We start from the raw sequence: 18861 nt of genomic DNA on the forward strand, positions 1-18861 counted from the left end.
TTTGTGAAATTCCACAATGTTCCCTGTGTATAGTGTTAGCTTTGTGAAATCCCACAATGTTCCCTGTGTATAGTGTTAGACTTGTAAAATCCCACAATGTTCCCTGTCTAGAGTGTTAGCCTTGTAAAATCCCACAATGTTCCCTGTGTGTAGTGTTAACGTTGTGCAATCCCATAATGTTCCCCGTGTATAGTGTTAGCTTTGTGAAATCCCTCAATGTTCCCCGTGTATAGTGTTAGCTTTGTGAAATCCCACAATGTTCCCTGTGTATAGTGTTAGCTTTGTGAAATCCAACAATGTTCCCTGTGAGTAGTGTTAGCTTTGTGAAATCCCACAATGTTCCCTGTGTGTAGTGTTAGCGTTGTGCAATCCCACAATGTTCCCTCTGTATAGTGTTAGCCATGTAAAATCTCACATTGTTCCCTGTGTATATTGTTAGTCTTGTAAAATCCCACAATGTTCCCTGTCTAGAGTGTTAGCCTTGTAAAATCCCACAATGTTCCCTGTGTGTAGTTTTAGCGTTGTCTAATCCCACAATGTTCCCTGTGTATAGTGTTAGCCTTGTAAAATCCCTCAATGTTCCCCGTGTATAGTGTTAGCTTTGTGAAATCCCTCAATGTTCCCCGTGTATAGTGTTGGCTTTGTGAAATCCCAGAATGTTCCCCGTGTATAGTGTTAGCTTTGTGAAATCCCACAATGTTCCCTGTGTATAGTGTTAGCCTGGTAAAATCCCACAATGTTCCCTGTGTGTAGTATTAGCGTTGTGCAATCCCACAATGTTCCCTCTGTACAGTGTTAGACATGTAAAATCTCACAATGTTCCCTGTGTGTAGTGTTAGCGTTGTGCAATCCCATAATGTTCCCCGTGTATAGTGTTAGCTTTGTGAAATCCCTCAATGTTCCCCGTGTAAAGTGTTAGCTTTGTGAAATCCCACAATGTTCCCTGTGTATAGTGTTAGCTTTGTGAAATCCCACAATGTTCCCTCTGTATAGTGTTAGCCATGTAAAATCTCACATTGTTCCCTGTGTATATTGTTAGTCTTGTAAAATCCCACAATGTTCCCTGTGTATAGTGTTAGCCTTGTAAAATCCCACAATGTTCCCTGTGTGTAGTGTTAGCGTTGTGTAATCCCACAATGTTCCCTGTGTATAGTGTTAGCCTTGTGAAATCCCTCAATGTTCCCCGTGTATAGTGTTAGCTTTGTGAAATCCCTCAATGTTCCCCGTGTGTAGTGTTGGCTTTGTGAAATCCCACAATGTTCCCTGTGTATAGTGTTAGCTTTGTGAAATCCCACAATGTTCCCTGTGTATAGTGTTAGCCTTGTAAAATCCCACAATGTTCCCTGTGTGTAGTATTAGCGTTGTGCAATTCCACAATGTTCCCTCTGTATAGTGTTAGCCATGTAAAATCTCACAATGTTCCCTGTGTATAGTGTTGGCCTTGTGCAATCCCACAATGTTCCCTGTGTGTAGTGTTAGCGTTGTGCAATCCCACAATGTTCCCTGTGTATAGTGTTAGCCTTGTGAAATCCCACAATGTTCCCTGTGTAGAGTGTTAGCTTTGTGAAATCCCACAATGTTCCCTGTGTATAGTGTTAGCCTGGTAAAATCCCACAATGTTCCCTGTGTATAGTGTTAGCCTTGTGAAATCCCACAATGTTTCCTGTGTGAAGTGATAGGTATGTGAAATCCCACAATGTTCCTTGTGTAAATTTTTACCAACGTGAAATCAAACAATGTTCCCTGTGTATAGTGTTAGACTTGTGAAATATCACAATATTCCCTGTGTATAGTGTTAGCCTTGTACAATCCCACAATGTTCCCTGTGTAGAGTATAGGCGTTGTGCAATCCCACAATGTTCCCTGTGTATAGTGTTAGCCTTGTGAAATCCCACAATGTTCCCTGTGTAGAGTGTTAGCTTTGTGAAATCCCACAATGTTCCCTGTGTAGAGTGTTAGCCTTGTAAAATCCCACAATGTTCCCTGTGTAGAGTGTTAGCCTTGTAAAATCCCACAATGTTTCCTGTGTGAAGTGATAGGTATGTGAAATCCCACAATGTTCCTTGTGTAAAGTTTTACCAACGTGAAATCAAACAATGTTCCCTGTGTATAGTGTTAGCCTTGTGAAATATCACAATGTTCCCTGTGTGTAGTGTTAGCCTTGTGAAATATCACAATGTTCCCTGTGTGTAGTGTTGGCCTTGTACAATCCCACAATGTTCCCTGTGTAGAGTGTTAGCATTGTGAAATTCCACAATGTTCCCTGTGTGAAGTGTTAGGCATGTGAAATCCCACAATGTTCCCTGTGTATAGTGTTAGCCTTGTGCAATCCCACAATGTTCCCTGTGTAGAGTATTAGCATTGTGAAATCCCACAATGTTCTATGTGTAAAATGTTAACGTTGTAAAATCCCACATTTTTCGCTGTGTAAAGTGTTACCCTTGTGAAATCCCAACATGTTTCCTGTGTATAGTGTTAGCCTTGTGAAATCCAACAATGTTCCCTGTGTGTAGTGTTAGCTTTGTGAAATCCCACAATGTTCCCTGTGTATAGTGTTAGCCTGGTAAAATCCCACAATGTTCACTGTGTAGAGTGTTAGCCTTGTGAAATCCCACAATGTTTCCTGTGTGAAGTGATAGGTATGTGAAATCCCACAATGTTCCTTGTGTAAATTTTTACCAATGTGAAATCAAACAATGTTCCCTGTGTATAGTGTTAGACTTGTGAAATATCACAATATTCCCTGTGTATAGTGTTAGCCTTGTACAATCCCACAATGTTCCCTGTGTAGAGTATTAGCGTTGTGCAATCCCACAATGTTCCCTGTGTATAGTGTTAGCCTTGTGAAATCCCACAATGTTCCCTGTGTAGAGTGTTAGCTTTGTGAAATCCCACAATGTTCCCTGTGTAGAGTGTTAGCCTTGTAAAATCCCACAATGTTCCCTGTGTAGAGTGTTAGCCTTGTAAAATCCCACAATGTTTCCTGTGTGAAGTGATAGGTATGTGAAATCCCACAATGTTCCTTGTGTAAAGTTTTACCAACGTGAAATCAAACAATGTTCCCTGTGTATAGTGTTAGCCTTGTGAAATATCACAATGTTCAATGTGTGTAGTGTTAGCCTTGTGAAATATCACAATGTTCCCTGTGTGTAGTGTTAGCCTTGTACAATCCCACAATGTTCCCTGTGTAGAGTGTTAGCATTGTGAAATTCCACAATGTTCCCTGTGTGAAGTGTTAGGCATGTGAAATCCCACAATGTTCCCTGTGTATAGTGTTAGCCTTGTGCAATCCCACAATGTTCCCTGTGTAGAGTATTAGCATTGTGAAATCCCACAATGTTCTATGTGTAAAATGTTAACGTTGTAAAATCCCACATTTTTCGCTGTGTAAAATGTTACCCTTGTGAAATCCCAACATGTTTCCTGTGTATAGTGTTAGCCTTGTGAATTCACACAATGTTCCCTGTGTATAATGTCAGAATTGTAAAACCCCACATTGTTCTTTGCGTATTGTGTTGGCTTTGTAAAATCTCACAATGTTCCCTGTGTAAAGTGTTGGCCTTGTAAAATCCCACGTTGTTCCTTGTCTATAGTGTTATCCTTGTGGAATCCCACATTGTTCCTTGTGTATAGTGTTAGCTTTGTGAAATCCCACATTGTTCCCTGTGTATTGTGTTGGCCTTCTGCAATCCCACAATGTTCCCTGTGTATATTGTTAGTCTTGTGAAATCCCACACTGTTCTCTGTGTATAGTGTTAACTTTGTAAAATCCCACAGTGCTCCCTGTGTAGAGTGTTAGCTTTGTAAAATCCCACAATGTTCCCTGTGTATAGTGTTAGACTTGTGAAATCCCACAATGTTCCCTGTGTATAGTGTTAACTTTGTAAAATCCCACAGTGCTCCCTGTGTAGAGTGTTAGCTTTGTAAAATCCCACAATGTTCCCTGTGTATAGTGTTAACTTTGTAAAATCCCACAGTGCTCCCTGTGTAGAGTGTTAGCTTTGTAAAATCCCACAATGTTCCCTGTGTATATTGTTAGTCTTGTGAAATCCCACAATGTTCCCTGTGTATAGTGTTAACTTTGTAAAATCCCACAGTGCTCCCTGTGTAGAGTGTTAGCTTTGTAAAATCCCACAATGTTCCCTGTGTTTAGTGTTAACTTTGTAAAATCCCACAGTGCTTCCTGTGTAGAGTGTTAGCTTTGTAAAATCCCACATTGTTCCCTGTGTAAAGTGTTAGCATTGTGCAATCCCAGAATGTTCCCTGTGTATAATGTCAGCTGTAAAATCCCACATTGTTCTTTGTGTATAGTGTTAGTTTTGTGCAATCCTAAATTGTTCCCTGTGTATAGTGTTAACCTTGTGAAATGCCACATTGTTCCCTGTGTATTGTGTTCGCTTTGTGCAATTCCACAATTTTCCTTGTGTGTAGTGTTAGCCTTCTGCAATCCCACAATGTTCCCTGTGTAAAGTGTTAGCCCTGTGCAATCCCACATTGTTCCATGTGTACAGTGTTAGCCTTGTGAAATCCCACAGTTGTCCCTGCGTATGGTGTTAGCCTTGTAAAATCCCACAATGTTCCCAGTGTATAGTGCTAGCCTTGTGAATCCCCTCGATGCCCCTTGTGCATGGTGTTAGGCTTGTGAAATCCCACGATGTTCTCTGTGTATAAAGCTAGCCTTGTGAAATCCCACGATGTTCCCTGTGTATAGTTTTAGCTTTGTGAACTCCCACAATATTCCCTGTGTTTGGTGTTAGCGTTGTGAAATCCCACGATGTTCTCTGTGTATAATTCTAGCCTTGTAAAATCCCACGATGTTCCCTGTGTATAGTGTTAGCATTGTGAAATCGCACGATGTTCTCTGTGTATAATGTTAGCCTTGTGAAGTCCCACAATGTTCCCAGTGAAATCCCACAATGTTTCCTGTGTTTAGTGTTAGCATTGTGAAATCCCACGATATTCTCTGTGTATAATGCTAGCCTTGTGAATTCCCACGATGTTCCCTGTGTACAGTGTTAGGCTTGTGAAGGCCCACGATGTTCTCTGTGTAAAATGCTAGCCTTGTAAAGTCTCACGATGTTCCCTGTGTACAGTGCTAGGCTTGTGGAATTGCTCAATGTTCCCTGTGTAAAGTGTTAGGCTTGTGAAATTGCACAATGTTCCCTGTATTTAATGTTGGCCTTGTGAATTCTCACACTGTTCCCTGTGTATAGTGTTAGCCTTTTGAAATCCCACAATGTTCTAGTAGTGTAGCTTCTTTTTATATCACTGCAATGTTTTTTACGTATAATGCTACATTCTTTAAGCGCCACATTGTCCATCATGTTTGGAGTTATTTTCTTGAATCGTTGCAGTATAGCCAAAAAGATCATGTATTCTGCTACTCGAATACATTGTACAAAGATACAAGGGGCCACTTTTACAAAATTCTGTAAGTCATATTTTGGTAGCCATTTTCATCAACGGCGTTACCTAGGTTACAGTGCCATAAGATCACGTCAATTTTCGAGAAAAGTTACGACAACTTGATTTGAGAAGTTTTGTGAAATTTTATATAGACCTATGAACTTAAAATCTCAGGTGTGATCAGATTTGGTGATAAACTGGGATCCTTTACTTTCAAACCATCATTTTACCCACTCCAACGAAATTTAACCGGCAAGCTGACGTCCTGCAAAGCATACAGCTAGTCTACCTGGAACAGTATACCGATTCACATCACAGAACGGCTGTTTTCAACATTTGTTTGTTTTTGGGATGTCATAAATATCGGCTGTAAGTAAGGTAACTGGATATTGTTTGTTTATTGTTGAGCATAGCAATTACTCATAAACCACTGTCTACAATTTTAGCGAGACAATTTTATTGTCAAAATATGTGGAAAATGTCTATAATTGCGTCTGGAAAGTTCGGATAACCATTACCCGTTGAATGTTTTTTGAATTTTTGACTTACCTACACGCAAAGCAGCCATTGTACACAATGCAATACCGTCAATTGTCATCTCCTTGCTATTTTTTTCCAGTTTGACGCAGTTTTCTTTTTCTTTTCTATGGGTACAGAGTCCACGGTTAGAGTTGTACTTCCATCCTGCTTTGCAGGCATTTAAGCCTCCTATGCCGAATGCGCTCTCTATTCCTGAAATATAGTGAAAGCAGACATGCAGATTACCAGTGGTGTAAGTAAATATTTCTTCAATTGTTTATTTCTTTATTTATGTATTTATATCTTTTTATTTATTCCTTGTTTAACGACTCACTCTAGAATTTTCATTTCTAGAAGACGTCAGTTTTGTGTTTAGAAGAAACAGGCGCATCCCGGAGTGGACTACTGGCCTTAACTAGCATTTGACGCATCATACAACCTGATCGCCAGTCTGAATCAAGGACAGTTGAGACTTCATGTTATTGTATATTAACTATGATAACACATCATGTTGATTACTTCTATGCAAAATTTCTGCCCACCGTAATAGCTATACTCTGTTAGTATATGTTTTACCGACTCTCCCATATATGGTATTCATGCGAAATTCCATCACACATGTACTTTGCATTGTATTAATGTGTTTGTATATAAACATGATGTTGCTAGAGCATTTTGAGTAATTCTAGAGCAGTGACGTGCAACTAACATCAAAGCATTTTTTTAACATGGTGTGAGGGGGAGTGTAATTTGCTCCTATGTAAGCTGCTGTTACTGGAAAATCATGGAGAAGATAACATCCTAGCTAGTCACATTGTCACACCGGGACAACCAATCCCATTCCAGTGCTGTGCGTCAAGAAGCAACAAGTAACACCTCTTAAACGTTTTTTGGTACCCTACCTGGATTCGGTGTGAAATTGTTATATAGCAGACGTATACTCAAGTCATAAGCATTTTTCTGAATAATAGGGCTTTAACGTAGATAAGTTCATAATTTGTCTAGTACACATACATGATAAACACATTCTATTGATACAGATGAAAAGGCGCCTAAATTATAAACCCACAAGTTTTACTGAAACGTTTCTACACTTACCCTCGAAACAAAGTGCTACGCAGAGCAAAACGAAAATGCAATTAGCGTTGATTTAGTCGACTATTTATGAACACCTATAGTCTAGCAGCATGATCGAGGCTATGGAATTTCAGCTGTACCTGTTATATACGGCTTGGCGATCAAGTAGGGAACAGAAAATCATTTAAGTCGCTGAAATGTAAAACAGCATATACAACCGTCAATGCGGTGGTTGACAGCGCTAATTGTCAGTGGTAGAAAAGTACTTGACATGACAAGTTATAGCATTTGCTGCACAAATTTAAGAATGGGGAAGATTTAAAGTATCTGCGGGTAGGACAGTTGTGAATTATATAGAAGCCGGAATACCACACCCTATGCTACAAAGAAGACTGCAACATAGAGAGCAAAACCAGGGTAGCGACCGCAGTGTGATAGTTGCGTGACAAATGGTCATACATAATCGTCGAAATACGATCTTTTGTTGATTTACATCAGTTTATTGTTACCATTTACGTAAATGCTTAAATAGTAGCCAATTACACGCCTCCTATAGCACCATGGCTTAGGCAGAATTACGTAACAAAATTTTAAGTGATATTAATTGCGATATAATAGACGTCGCCTGTCTAGAATTACTCAAAATGTCGGAATGTCATCCATTCCTGTAACAATAGTCCACACTGTTTATACAAGTACTTTCTTACACGACATACCTGTCCATGATGCGGTGACGATTCCCAACACGAGGAGTAGGGCAGACAATCCCCCACCACCCATTACTCTCTATGCCTATAGTTTTGTGAAATCTTGTATTCCAGTCAGAGAACCTTATGACTCAACATCTGCTGTAAAAGAACAGCGTGTGTGCAACTAGCATTGTGTCCATCCCTTTTATGAGTTAAATATTTCCATATAAGCCCCTTGCAATCGGTAACAGCTGCGTACAGTTGACACAGCGTGAAAATTATTGTCATTTTTCATACGTTTGAAATAGTTTAACTCCATAGTTCAAACCGAGGTATTATTCTACTATCAATAGACCGATCGTCTTCACAGTTTGACTGGGCAGATTTGCGGGGCAGGAAATCGGAATGCCCGCGGTAAAGCACCGAACTAAGGTCAGTTCCTGGTGACAAGTGGTCCTTAGCAAACGTTCGACAGTAGAAATCGCCACACGGTAGTCACTGACGGGTTACTGTTACAAAGGCCCCATAAACAGCGATGGGCGGTAAATATTCACATTCCGCTTAAAGTGACGTACATAAATTTTTGGGTTGACTTCTGCTGTGAAGTATTTGGCCTACGATTTGATAAACGAGTACCCATTATTGATTATTGAGACAGCTGTTTGTAATCTTATTTCACATCTTTAACTCATGAAACTGACAGACGTCATATCTAACATCTCGTAAACTCAATTACGTGCCATGTTATATTAATTTCTTCTCTTCAATGAACGACAGAATCTGTGAGTTAATTGTACCATATGCACTGCTATATTTATTAATTTATTTGTTTTATTGGTGTTTTACGCTGTACTCAAGAATATTTCACTTGCACGACGGCGGTCAGCATTATGGTGGGAGGAAACCCATGACCATCCTCAGGTTGCTGGTATACCTGCCCACTTACGGGAGGAAACACTGCTACATGATGGCTTTGTTTACTGTACTGTATTAGTCCCATTATAAATACTTAGAAAACTGTGACATTCAATAAGAAAGTGCAAACCAATACTGTCTTCACTGGTTAACCCCCTTGGTATCAACACTGGTTAACCCCCTTGGTATCAACACTGGTTAACCCCCTTGGTATCAAGTACGTACTTAATGTGACAGATTATAATGGATCAATTTTAATTTAAGTATTTTTTTTCAGATTGAAAAATAAGTGCGAAACGCAAGACTATCACTACAGAAGTTATGAATTTTAGACTAATCAACGGCAAGTTTAATCTACTGCAGTTGACATACAAAGCAGGGTATATACATGTATGACGCGTCTAATTAGCACTTGACATATATCACTGAAACAAATCCCGTTATTTCACCGTTATATGAATGTGATAAACAAAAATCATGAAAGGAAATCTAATAAGTAAACAAGTTTAAGTCATTGTGCCTGCAGAAATAAACAGCACAGCAGAATATTATCTGAGGAGGTAAACTTTAATTGCGTGACACACTCCATGTTGTTTAAAGGTCACCTCAATGGTATGTTTGCACACTATCCTCAGTTGACAGCGGGGCCTTCCGTGGCTCAGTTGATTAGCGCGCTAGCGCAACGTAATGACACAGGAGCTTCTCACAATGCGGTCGCTGTGACCGCGCATGCCGGTTTCTTCCCAGGCAATAATGCGGGCCGCCGTCGTATAAGTGAAATATTCTTGAGTATGGCATAAAACACAAATCAAATAAATAAACAAATAAGTCAATTCACAGCGGGAAAGAATAGTGTTTTCCTATACTATTCCGATGTCTCCCACATACCTGGTACTAATCCCGTTACTTTATGGCTCACGCGTGTTGCAACGTTAAGTTATGGCAACGTCAATTGCACACTGGCCATTCATTGCTCAACGTGAACAGCTTGTGCTATCGATTGAAGGAATGTGGAATAGGGAATTTGTGATCAAATTCGAAAAAGGTGTGTCACAGCGCAAATACATTTAATGTCAACAACGAAAATGTTCACAGCTGGTTTAAATAGTAAGTCTTTGGGACACTATACATCAAGCAGTCGTCACTTCTCATTCACCACTACGATGCCCTAGCCCATTTTAAAACTGCGAGGGTTAAGCAAGATTCATAATAGCAAAGTCGTTTTTTTTTTCACTCGTACGTAAATTACAGTTTTTCCTGTGAGAAATCTTTCACTTGTACGTTGACGGTCAGTGCTAAATATGGAGGAAACTAGAGTGCCTTGTGTAAGCCACTTATACGTACTTATGCGCCGATCGAGTGGTCTTAGCGAATGTGTGTAAGTCAACCAAGTCGTCATCGATCACTTATTGTCACAAATGCCCCAAGGACAGTAAAGAGAGCGAATGTCGACAAATTCCCCAGTTGTCTATACCTGCTGAGGTCATGAATGGAGCAAGCTTAGCATAGAATTTATGTTTTGCATATTTGTTTTTAGTTTATTTTTGGACATGTACATTTATTCCATGTAAATGAATACTTCTGCATTTTAAACCTAATTCTGGGTAAGCCACAGCACTGGGGTGGGGGTGTTGGTGAAGGGGTAGGGGGTGATTGCAAGACGATATTATTTAAGCATTTACACTAACAGTTAGAATACCATCGTGACTGGATGTAAATAAAAAGTATTCTGAAAACAAAGCCTCATGTTCACACAGATTCTCATTCATGACCTCAGCAGGTTAGCATTTCAGAATCTAATTTAAAATTAAATTCGTCCAATTTCTTTGCTTCTCTGGATCTTTGTACAGAAGAAGTACAGTCTCCATGGCTTCAATGTTCAACAGTCTTCATCAGTTGTTCAAGTACGCCATAGGGCAAGGAGTTGTAAACTTAAGTCTAGAGCCCAGTGCTTGTACACATTAGAGTAAGAGGGAAGCTATCCTATTCTTCACCTTAGTTTTCACAGCCAGGCCAGTGAAATCTCGAACTTTGTAAAAATAAACACGAGGCCCCTAGGCCGAACAAATTCTTATTTACAATGTAGTAAGTGTTGGGTACACCTGTAATTCAGCCAGCTAAATGATCTCACTCGTTATTAATATTCTTACAATTACCTTGTCGATCGACTACTGACCGAATGAACGTTAGAAATAAATTATAAAATATGGAGGTAGTACATTTAACTTTGATGAATTAGACAAACCTAGATGTAGGGTTTACCAGCAGGGATTTTACCATACCCATGCAGCCTTGGTCACACATCTTTCCTCTGTGACTGTTCATGCCAATCAGATTAATTCGCCATCAGATATATAAATGAGAGATAAACACCAACTAACCAATTAATTAATTGGTCGACCCATACTACATGTATATTAGAACCAAGAAGCCATTAACCATTAAGCCAGCCCAGCATTATGGAAGCTTTACTGACCAAGTAACAGCAGTATAAGTGTATCCATTTTATTATTTTTGGTAACAAGTTAACCATTCTTATAGGATGTCTGCCACACCCTTGACGGCTTGGCTCATAGCAAAGAATGGTGGAGAGATAACTGCACATTACAACTGCATGGCTGGGTAACGATGATTCTATAAACATAGCATACTTGGATCAACCGATATGTTTAGTGGTAAAATTGTCCATGTTTGCCCATTATTTGTTTATCATGGTAAATTGGTAATTTATAAAGGCCCATGTGGATCTGCTGACGCAATCTCCTTTTGGGCTGATCGGCCCTGATAGAACAGTTGATAGAGCGTCCGCTTCGGGAGCGGTAGATCCAGGGTCAATCCTGGGTCGAGTCACACCTAAAACCGTAAAAGAGCAAGTTGTAACTTTCTTCGTTTGGCGTTCAGAATGAAGGACATAGTGCAACGACCCGTATCAGTATAATGGCTCAGGCGGTGCGGATTTCTTGCCTTCGGTAAGGGGTCTCAGTGAAGCAGCATTAGATAAAACAGCGGCGGAAATCTGTCCTGTAACAATGAGTCATATTACATGCACTCTAAGGATTCCTTCGTCGTCATATGGCTGAAAAACTGTTAAGTACGACGTTAAATCTCAAGCACTCACTCACTCACTCACTCACTCTTTTTTTGGCTGAAGGCACTAGCCTTTCCCCATTAGGGTGTAGAGTGTGATGCAGGCCTGTGGGAAACATGAATTAATCAAATACTCCTGTTGTAGAATAAATTAATGAACAGAGTGTTAAGTTTGTAAACTGTAATGTCATACAGGAAACCACTTTAAGTTTAATTAATATTGTTCTCAAATTAAACTGTACCTATGTTGTGCTAATTCGTGAGTGATGTATATCGCAACAATGCAAACGAGAGTGGAAGCATATTCACATAAATGTTCATGTTTTTTTTTCATTTTGGAAATTAGGCGAAAGTTACTCTCACATTGGAACTGTTTTATTCCATCTTAAGCCGGGTACTAGGTTAACTGGAACCACTGCATGCACTCAGGAGAACAAATGGATCATGCCGTCAGGAATGAAACAGGTATCAGTGCACAAAAATATGATGGTAATTTAGTGATGAGAAAGCTACATAGAACTGTCCTATCCTGTGTTTCTTATAGGCAGATCAGTGCATTCCTCTATTTAGCTCCTCTCAGGCTAATCATTTTTTCTTTCACAAGTGTAAGTAAATGTAATGTAGACCTTGGGTAATCCACAAGAAAAAGAGCATGTAACCTGCATACAAAAATATTAAATTCTAAATTTCATACTTTGTATAACACTGCAAATGAAGTACTCAAAAGAAAGTAAATCTGGTAACTAAGTATTTTGCGTCATACAGATGATTATTTAAATCCAAATACAAAAACTCAACTTGACAATCCATGACCAGTTTAGTTTTATTTTCGAGCAATTCCTTTTGATATATACACATCCAGCATCTCTTTCCTGAAAACATGGCTTGTAATTGTAACTAACAGGGTACTTGTGTTTCATATTTCAGGTTCCTTATTTGCCCGTTAAGGAGATAAATTTTACCTGTGCAAAGCGCCAGAAGTTGATCCTTCAAAGGGAACCAACCACTAGCCCATTGTCAAACGTAAGAAGACGGGGTTTATGCGTGGCTGACACGGGACGGACACCACAGGAAAGGAGTCACTTTTATGAAAGTAATCTCCAAATGTGGAGACTGTAAGGAGTTAGCTAGGGGTGTCACTTGGGACATAACGACTGAGATGACAGAGACAATGCCCAGGGAAACAGGTGAACAAGCCAGGTCAAAATTGTTATACTGACAACGTGCTGGAAGAACAACAGCATCACAACTGAAATCAGTTGTGACAATGTTGACGTCGTTTAACGTCGTACTTAACAATTTTTCAGTCATATGATGATGAAGGAATCCTTAGAGTGCATGTAATGTGCCTCATTGTTACAGGACGGATGTCCACCACTCTTTTACCTAGTGCTGCTTCACTGAGACGCCTTACCGAAGGCAAGTAACCCGTCCCGCCTGAGCCATTATACTGATACGGGTCAACCAGTCGTTGCACTATCCCCTTTATGCTGAACGCCCAAAGGGAAAGTTACAACTTCTTTTAAGGTCTTAGGTGTGACTCGACCCAGGATTGACCCTGGATCTACCGTTCCCGAAGCGGACACTCTACCATCTGTGCTGTTGGGGCCATTTCTTTAGTTGTGAGCATGAGTGCCTTTAGTTGCGAGCCTGAGAATTACAGATAGGAGAGAATTTAAAAGAAACAGATGACACTAAAAGCTTCGCCCTCCAGGCGGTGTTATCTGCCTGTATTTGTAGTTCGAACAAGCGACACAGCATTCCAAGAATGGAATGAGTGTTTACAGGTTTTGCTGGTTTGTCAGGGTGCTCGACAAACCCCCTGGATTATGGTGGGTGGAAACCGGGCAGAGCCCGGGGGAAACCCACGACCATCCGCAGGTTGGTGACAGACCTTCCCACGTACGGCCGGAGAGGAAGGCAGCATGGGCTGGTCTTGAACTCACAGCGACCGCATTGGTGAGAGGCTTCTGGGTCATTACGCTGCGCTAGCGCGCTAACCGACTACCAACAGAAGAGGTAAGTAGCATGTACGAATCCGATTACATATGAAAGGTAGCGAAACTATCTATAACAACGTTAGAATCTACATACAGCGGGGTTGGACCATGCAACGACTCCTTCGTAAATCCATAATAATACGCCCCCCACCCTCCACCCTTCACCCCCAGGAGTCACATATAAGCTGTTCTGCATATTGCAGGCTTCAACCAGGGCTCGCTTCTCCAAATCTGTATTAAGACATAAGGCTCTATGCAGTACGTCTATAATTATATTATACTAATACCAGGTTTAACTTTAAGCCACGGCCTAACTTTTTATGCTTAGCCAAAAAATAATTGTGTAATAATATATTAAATATTAACTAAATCTGTTACTGTTAGTTTTGATATCTGTAGAACTGTAGATATTACTTGGTTTGCTTAAAATCGTACATATATAATATGACTTATTTATTCCATTCTTGTTTTGCACCGTAAGCAACAATATTTCAATTTTACGACGACCGCCCGCATTACTGGGGAAAACGGACAGAACCCGGTGGGAACCCACAACCATCTTCAGGTTGCTGGAAGGCCTGTATTATGAATTAATACCGGTATTAGTTAAAACTACTGTTGATCCTCAAACATGCGCTCGATGTAGATATCCTGGCCTTTTTCACTGGATCACTGACCCTGCGATTCAACAGTAAAAACCTCGTCTTTACTGCTTTGAGGAATGGGGCGGGGGTTCCGTGTAGTTCCCGGGGGTCAGAGACATGGCTGATGCCGGCCGGAACTTCATCTCTGTCCGTTGAACACAGTGCAGCACAATGTCACCAATCACAGAGCCCATACATAAATTCCCGTTGATCTATAACCATAATAAACGATACATTCACAGACTGTTTTTCTTGTTTTCTGACGAAAATGAGGACCCCAGAATGGAATAATAACTTACTGAAAGCTATTAAAAATGATGAGTAAACAACTTGATAAATAAAGCCCCTGGATATGAGAATAGAAAAATTTTGAACTGAGACGAACTCACTTAAACCTGCAGTTCGCCATTATAGACCAAATCTTCTTGCCTATTTCCCAACGTTGTGTATTATAACAGTCAAGATCTCTTTTCGTCTTCGTGTCCAGAATGCTGATAAATCTTTTTTTTAAAATTTACCTCGAACGTTTCAACGTTACATGTATATGCATGCAGCTATTTTGTCAAACACCCTTGGCTATCAGCGGTGACCGCATGAGGTCAGAATGTCAGCCGTCAATCATTAATTCTCATCTGGTCTATTGTCTCTTTTCTTTTAACTCAAAGAGTCTGTTTTGTGATTTTATATTTAGGTATATCGCGTTTCCTTCAGTTTTTTCACTGCTGATATCCGGAACTCTGTTTTAACGGTCTAGTCTTAATTTCTGAATAATTTGCACTGTTATTTTATTTATTTATTTATTTGATTGGTGTTTTACGCCGTACTCAAGAATATTTTACTTATACGATGGCGGCCAGCATTATGGTGGGTGGAAACCGGGAAACCCACGACCATCTGCAGGTTGCTGCCAGACCTTCCCACATACGGCCGGAGTGGAAGCCAGCATGAGCTGGACTTGAACTCACAGCGACCGCATTGGTGAGAGGTTCCTGGGTCATTACGCTGCGCTAGCGCGCTAACCAACTGAGCCACGGAAGCCCCCATTTGCACTGTTATAAAAAAGCCGAGAAAGTTTCACTTTATGTACCATTTTTTCAGCTCTGAAGCGGAAGCTGCTCTATCTTCCTTCTATAAGATTTTTCTTCATAAGATTTCACAAAGTCACTTTTCAATGAATTTCAGATTTTAGGTGAGCTAAACGCTCTTTCGTGTAGAGAATAGTTAAAATGTATCATGCTGGGTCAAATATACTGAATGGAAGAGGGCATTGGCTTTCGAGGTGTGTCGCTTATTTTACTTTTCAATCTTTTTTTTTTTTTGGACTGAGGCATATGATAACTGTAAGGAATCAGCGAAAGCTTCGCTGTTCTGAAGGCATTACCTGTCTATATTTGCCATTGAGACAGGCGATACAGCATTCGTCTAACCAAAATCCCCCACCAGTGTAACTCGCACAGTTTCCACCCCACTTGTCGCGGTCCACATCTTTGGTTGTAAACTGCTGACCAGCATGACGTGACCCAACCTCGCTGTGGATAAACGGTGGAAAGTAAGAGATCACCATTGACGAAAGTAGGGCAACGCATCATCAGAAAGACCAATTCATGCGGATTCCAAATATTGTTTTTTTTATTATATTCTTTTTTTAATTTATTTTCGACAGTGAATAAAATGCAAAAAAAAAAAAATAAAGATTCTGCGGTGAAATTGTGGGCCATATTGAACAGACATAAACTTAGTGATGTCACAGATTGCTTTTGTTTTGAATCACAGGCTCTGTCATATTTATATGTTAAATACATGAGATTCAAGTAGCATAGGATAAACAGGTAAAACAATTGGCGTCGATTCTCTGATTTGGAATTTACAGTATCGTCCAAAAAGGCAGTCGTAGAACGACATTGTTTATTTGCATTTTAATCATTGTAAATAAATGTAAAAAAAGGACATCCTGCAAACATTTTCAGAAATGTTAGGCGATGCGTGCTTTATATAAACGTGGTGTGTTAAGGGTAATTCATGATATGTTAGTGGATTGTTGGCTGAGGTAAATGTAAAGTGAAAGCTGCAAGAATCTACTCCAACCGTATCTTAATTGCAATAGCCTTGAGTTAGATTTTTAAAATTGAGAGCTACCGCATTTGTACATGAAACATGGATGGCCAGTAATAAGGTGACCCTGGTAAAAACCTTTCTCCTTGATGAGCCTGTCCAATTTTAAACATTCAACTGCCTTGCAATAGTCGTTATGAATACTTACTTAGGATGTTTAAAGAAGTACATCAGTTTTCCTACCGATCCGCGATATCCACCGAGTAAAAGTCGGTAGGAATCGGAACTGTTCGTCAGGCTAAAATTTCCGTACTCCGCAAAGAGCTTGTCTCCGTCAGCATCCGTGAGGTCAATGCGCATTACTATAGGCTCGTCCTGAGTGAATTCGTACAAATGCTGATTGCCCCACCAGAACGCGTGGGAAATGTCACCAAAGCCGTTCTCAAATTCCGTCCAGTTTCTGTTGAATGACACATTGCCAAACTCTCTCCTAAACGAAAAGCCAAAATAAATAAATAAATAAATAAATAAAAAATAAAAAAATAAAATAAACGGTTTTCAGTTAGTGTGTTCGTTCAGCATTTTTCATCTGCACATGATCCTCTGCTGTTGCGCACAAGTAGTTGTGAAGTAACGCCTTCCTAAACACATCTTTGTCAATGCCCTATTGCCACAATTGCTATATTTACAGCTCCGGCATAAATATATATTACATATGGACAAGCAAACCAGATTCCGGCCATTTTTGTTACAGATTGACGCAGTCAAATACCTTGTCAGTGCTGAGAAGGGGTGCTCTATAAAACCACAGCTACTAACATGCAACACACTCTAAACATAATCTGTTAAATCTGACAGAAGGCTTTTTTGTCTAAGTGATGCAAGACTGCATTTTGTTATAGCACAATATCTTGTCAAATTCAACATAATATTATGCTAGTCTAATACCACCGTTAAAGTCAGACTCTGGATCATACCAAAGACTTTAAAAATGGCACGTCCGACTGCCTTAGTTTGCGCTCAGTACTGCGAGATCAGAGCAAGGAAACAGGACTGATTGACCTGGTGTTAGTATTATGTGACTGCGTGGACTGTCATGTCTTGTGTTTTCGCCATGATGCACTGTCGGCACGGACTCGTCCTGCCACAAGACGACATTATAGGTCCACAAACCTAATGGCAACTCCTCGTCACATGATTGAAAAATTGTTAAATACGACGTTAAACCTCAGTCATACATACATACATACTTACCTTCGATCGTTTTCAGTTGATAGAAAATATGAACTATATATACCAGAATAATCTGCTGCAATAACAAAATATATTCTAGCATCACTCAGACAAGACTTTGTGTTAAATTTAAGAAGTTAATTTTTAAAGTAAATGTATCTCTAATTAGGTAAACACCATGTCATATCATTTAAGGACACGACGTAATTCTCATAAGTTATTCTTGTTTAATCATTCAATTGTTAAGAAAAGTGACAAGTTAAAAATATTTTTGTGGACCATCGTTATGATATGACGTGATGAAGGTTTATTCGTGGTATGTGCCTGTGTGGACTATTGCTATGACATGTCGTCATGTCACGAGAAAGGTTTGTACACGGTATTTGTCTGTGTGAACCATTGTCATGACATGTCATGATGTCATGAGAAAGGTTTGTACGCGGCATTTGTCTGTGTGGAAAACTGTTATGACATGTCGTGATGTCATGAGACTTTATGACATATGATGAAAAGCCTATCTTTATTCTCTACGCATGCACATTTATACACTTTATAAATACGTGTTTCACAGAAATATAAACAGAAGTGGAAAATCCAACTATTGTTAAATATTACAATATTCCAGTAAATCGGCCTTAACTACAGCTTATTCATATATATTCGTACATGTTATTGTTTGCAAGTGATAGACGATATTCACAACTGTTTAATTTTTAACCGCTAATAACTGGGAAAAGGTTAAACGAACTAAGCATGAGTTTGGATGATGGTGAAGGGGAAGTAACTCTGCCATTTATATGCTATATACGTATACACATATGGCTTCGGAATGCGCTTTTTCAGAGCTGGATATTTGTGAAGATCCAATTCCCTGTCTACACTCGAAATCATTAACTACGTGACATAATCAGAGCCCATAAATATAGTCAGGGCCACCTTACATGATCTTAATACTGGATACATTTAACCTAGGTGTATTTCGTACACTGTTAATAACTTTTAGCGTAGTAATATTGAGACATTTAATGCCAATTTATCTGAGGTAACGTTTGATAAATAATCTGTTCATATAAATGCTGAAAATAGTAGCAACTTACGAGCACATTTTAATTATGTCATTCATCTAGAATTACACAAAATGCTCTGTGGTCAGCAGTAAACAATCACAAGCCAAAGCAAAGGAGCCATACTTCGGGCATGCTTAGTTCACTGGAAGAATCCTGTGTCATACAATGCATA

General features: G+C 39.7%; 1 protein-coding gene across 1 annotated transcript; it reads right to left on the reverse strand.

Moving 5' to 3' along the window:
* Positions 1 to 14399: 14399 nt before the first annotated feature.
* LOC135477779 (fibroleukin-like) lies at positions 14400 to 16749 on the reverse strand. Its single transcript, XM_064757982.1, has 3 exons — positions 16598 to 16749; positions 15719 to 15866; positions 14400 to 14549 (listed from the first exon to the last, which is right to left on the reverse strand). Exons 1-3 carry the CDS (start codon positions 16747 to 16749, stop codon positions 14400 to 14402), a joined length of 450 nt encoding a protein of 149 aa, XP_064614052.1.
* Positions 16750 to 18861: the final 2112 nt, after the last annotated feature.

This window comes from Liolophura sinensis, chromosome 11 (assembly GCF_032854445.1).
Source record: "Liolophura sinensis isolate JHLJ2023 chromosome 11, CUHK_Ljap_v2, whole genome shotgun sequence".
Lineage (NCBI taxonomy): Eukaryota > Metazoa > Mollusca > Polyplacophora > Chitonida > Chitonidae > Liolophura > Liolophura sinensis.

Excerpts from the sequence above, each read along its gene's own strand:
- LOC135477779 (XM_064757982.1), bottom strand. The coding sequence starts at position 16,749 with ATGCGCATTGACCTCACGGATGCTGACGGAGACAAGCTCTTTGCGGAG. Across the intron at positions 15,867-16,597 it reads TACTTCTTTAAACATCCTAA|CGAGGTTGGGTCACGTCATG; the intron begins GTAAGTATTCAT and ends GTTTATCCACAG. Across the intron at positions 14,550-15,718 it reads TCAATGGCAAATATAGACAG|ATCAACGGGAATTTATGTAT; the intron begins GTAATGCCTTCA and ends TTATGGTTATAG.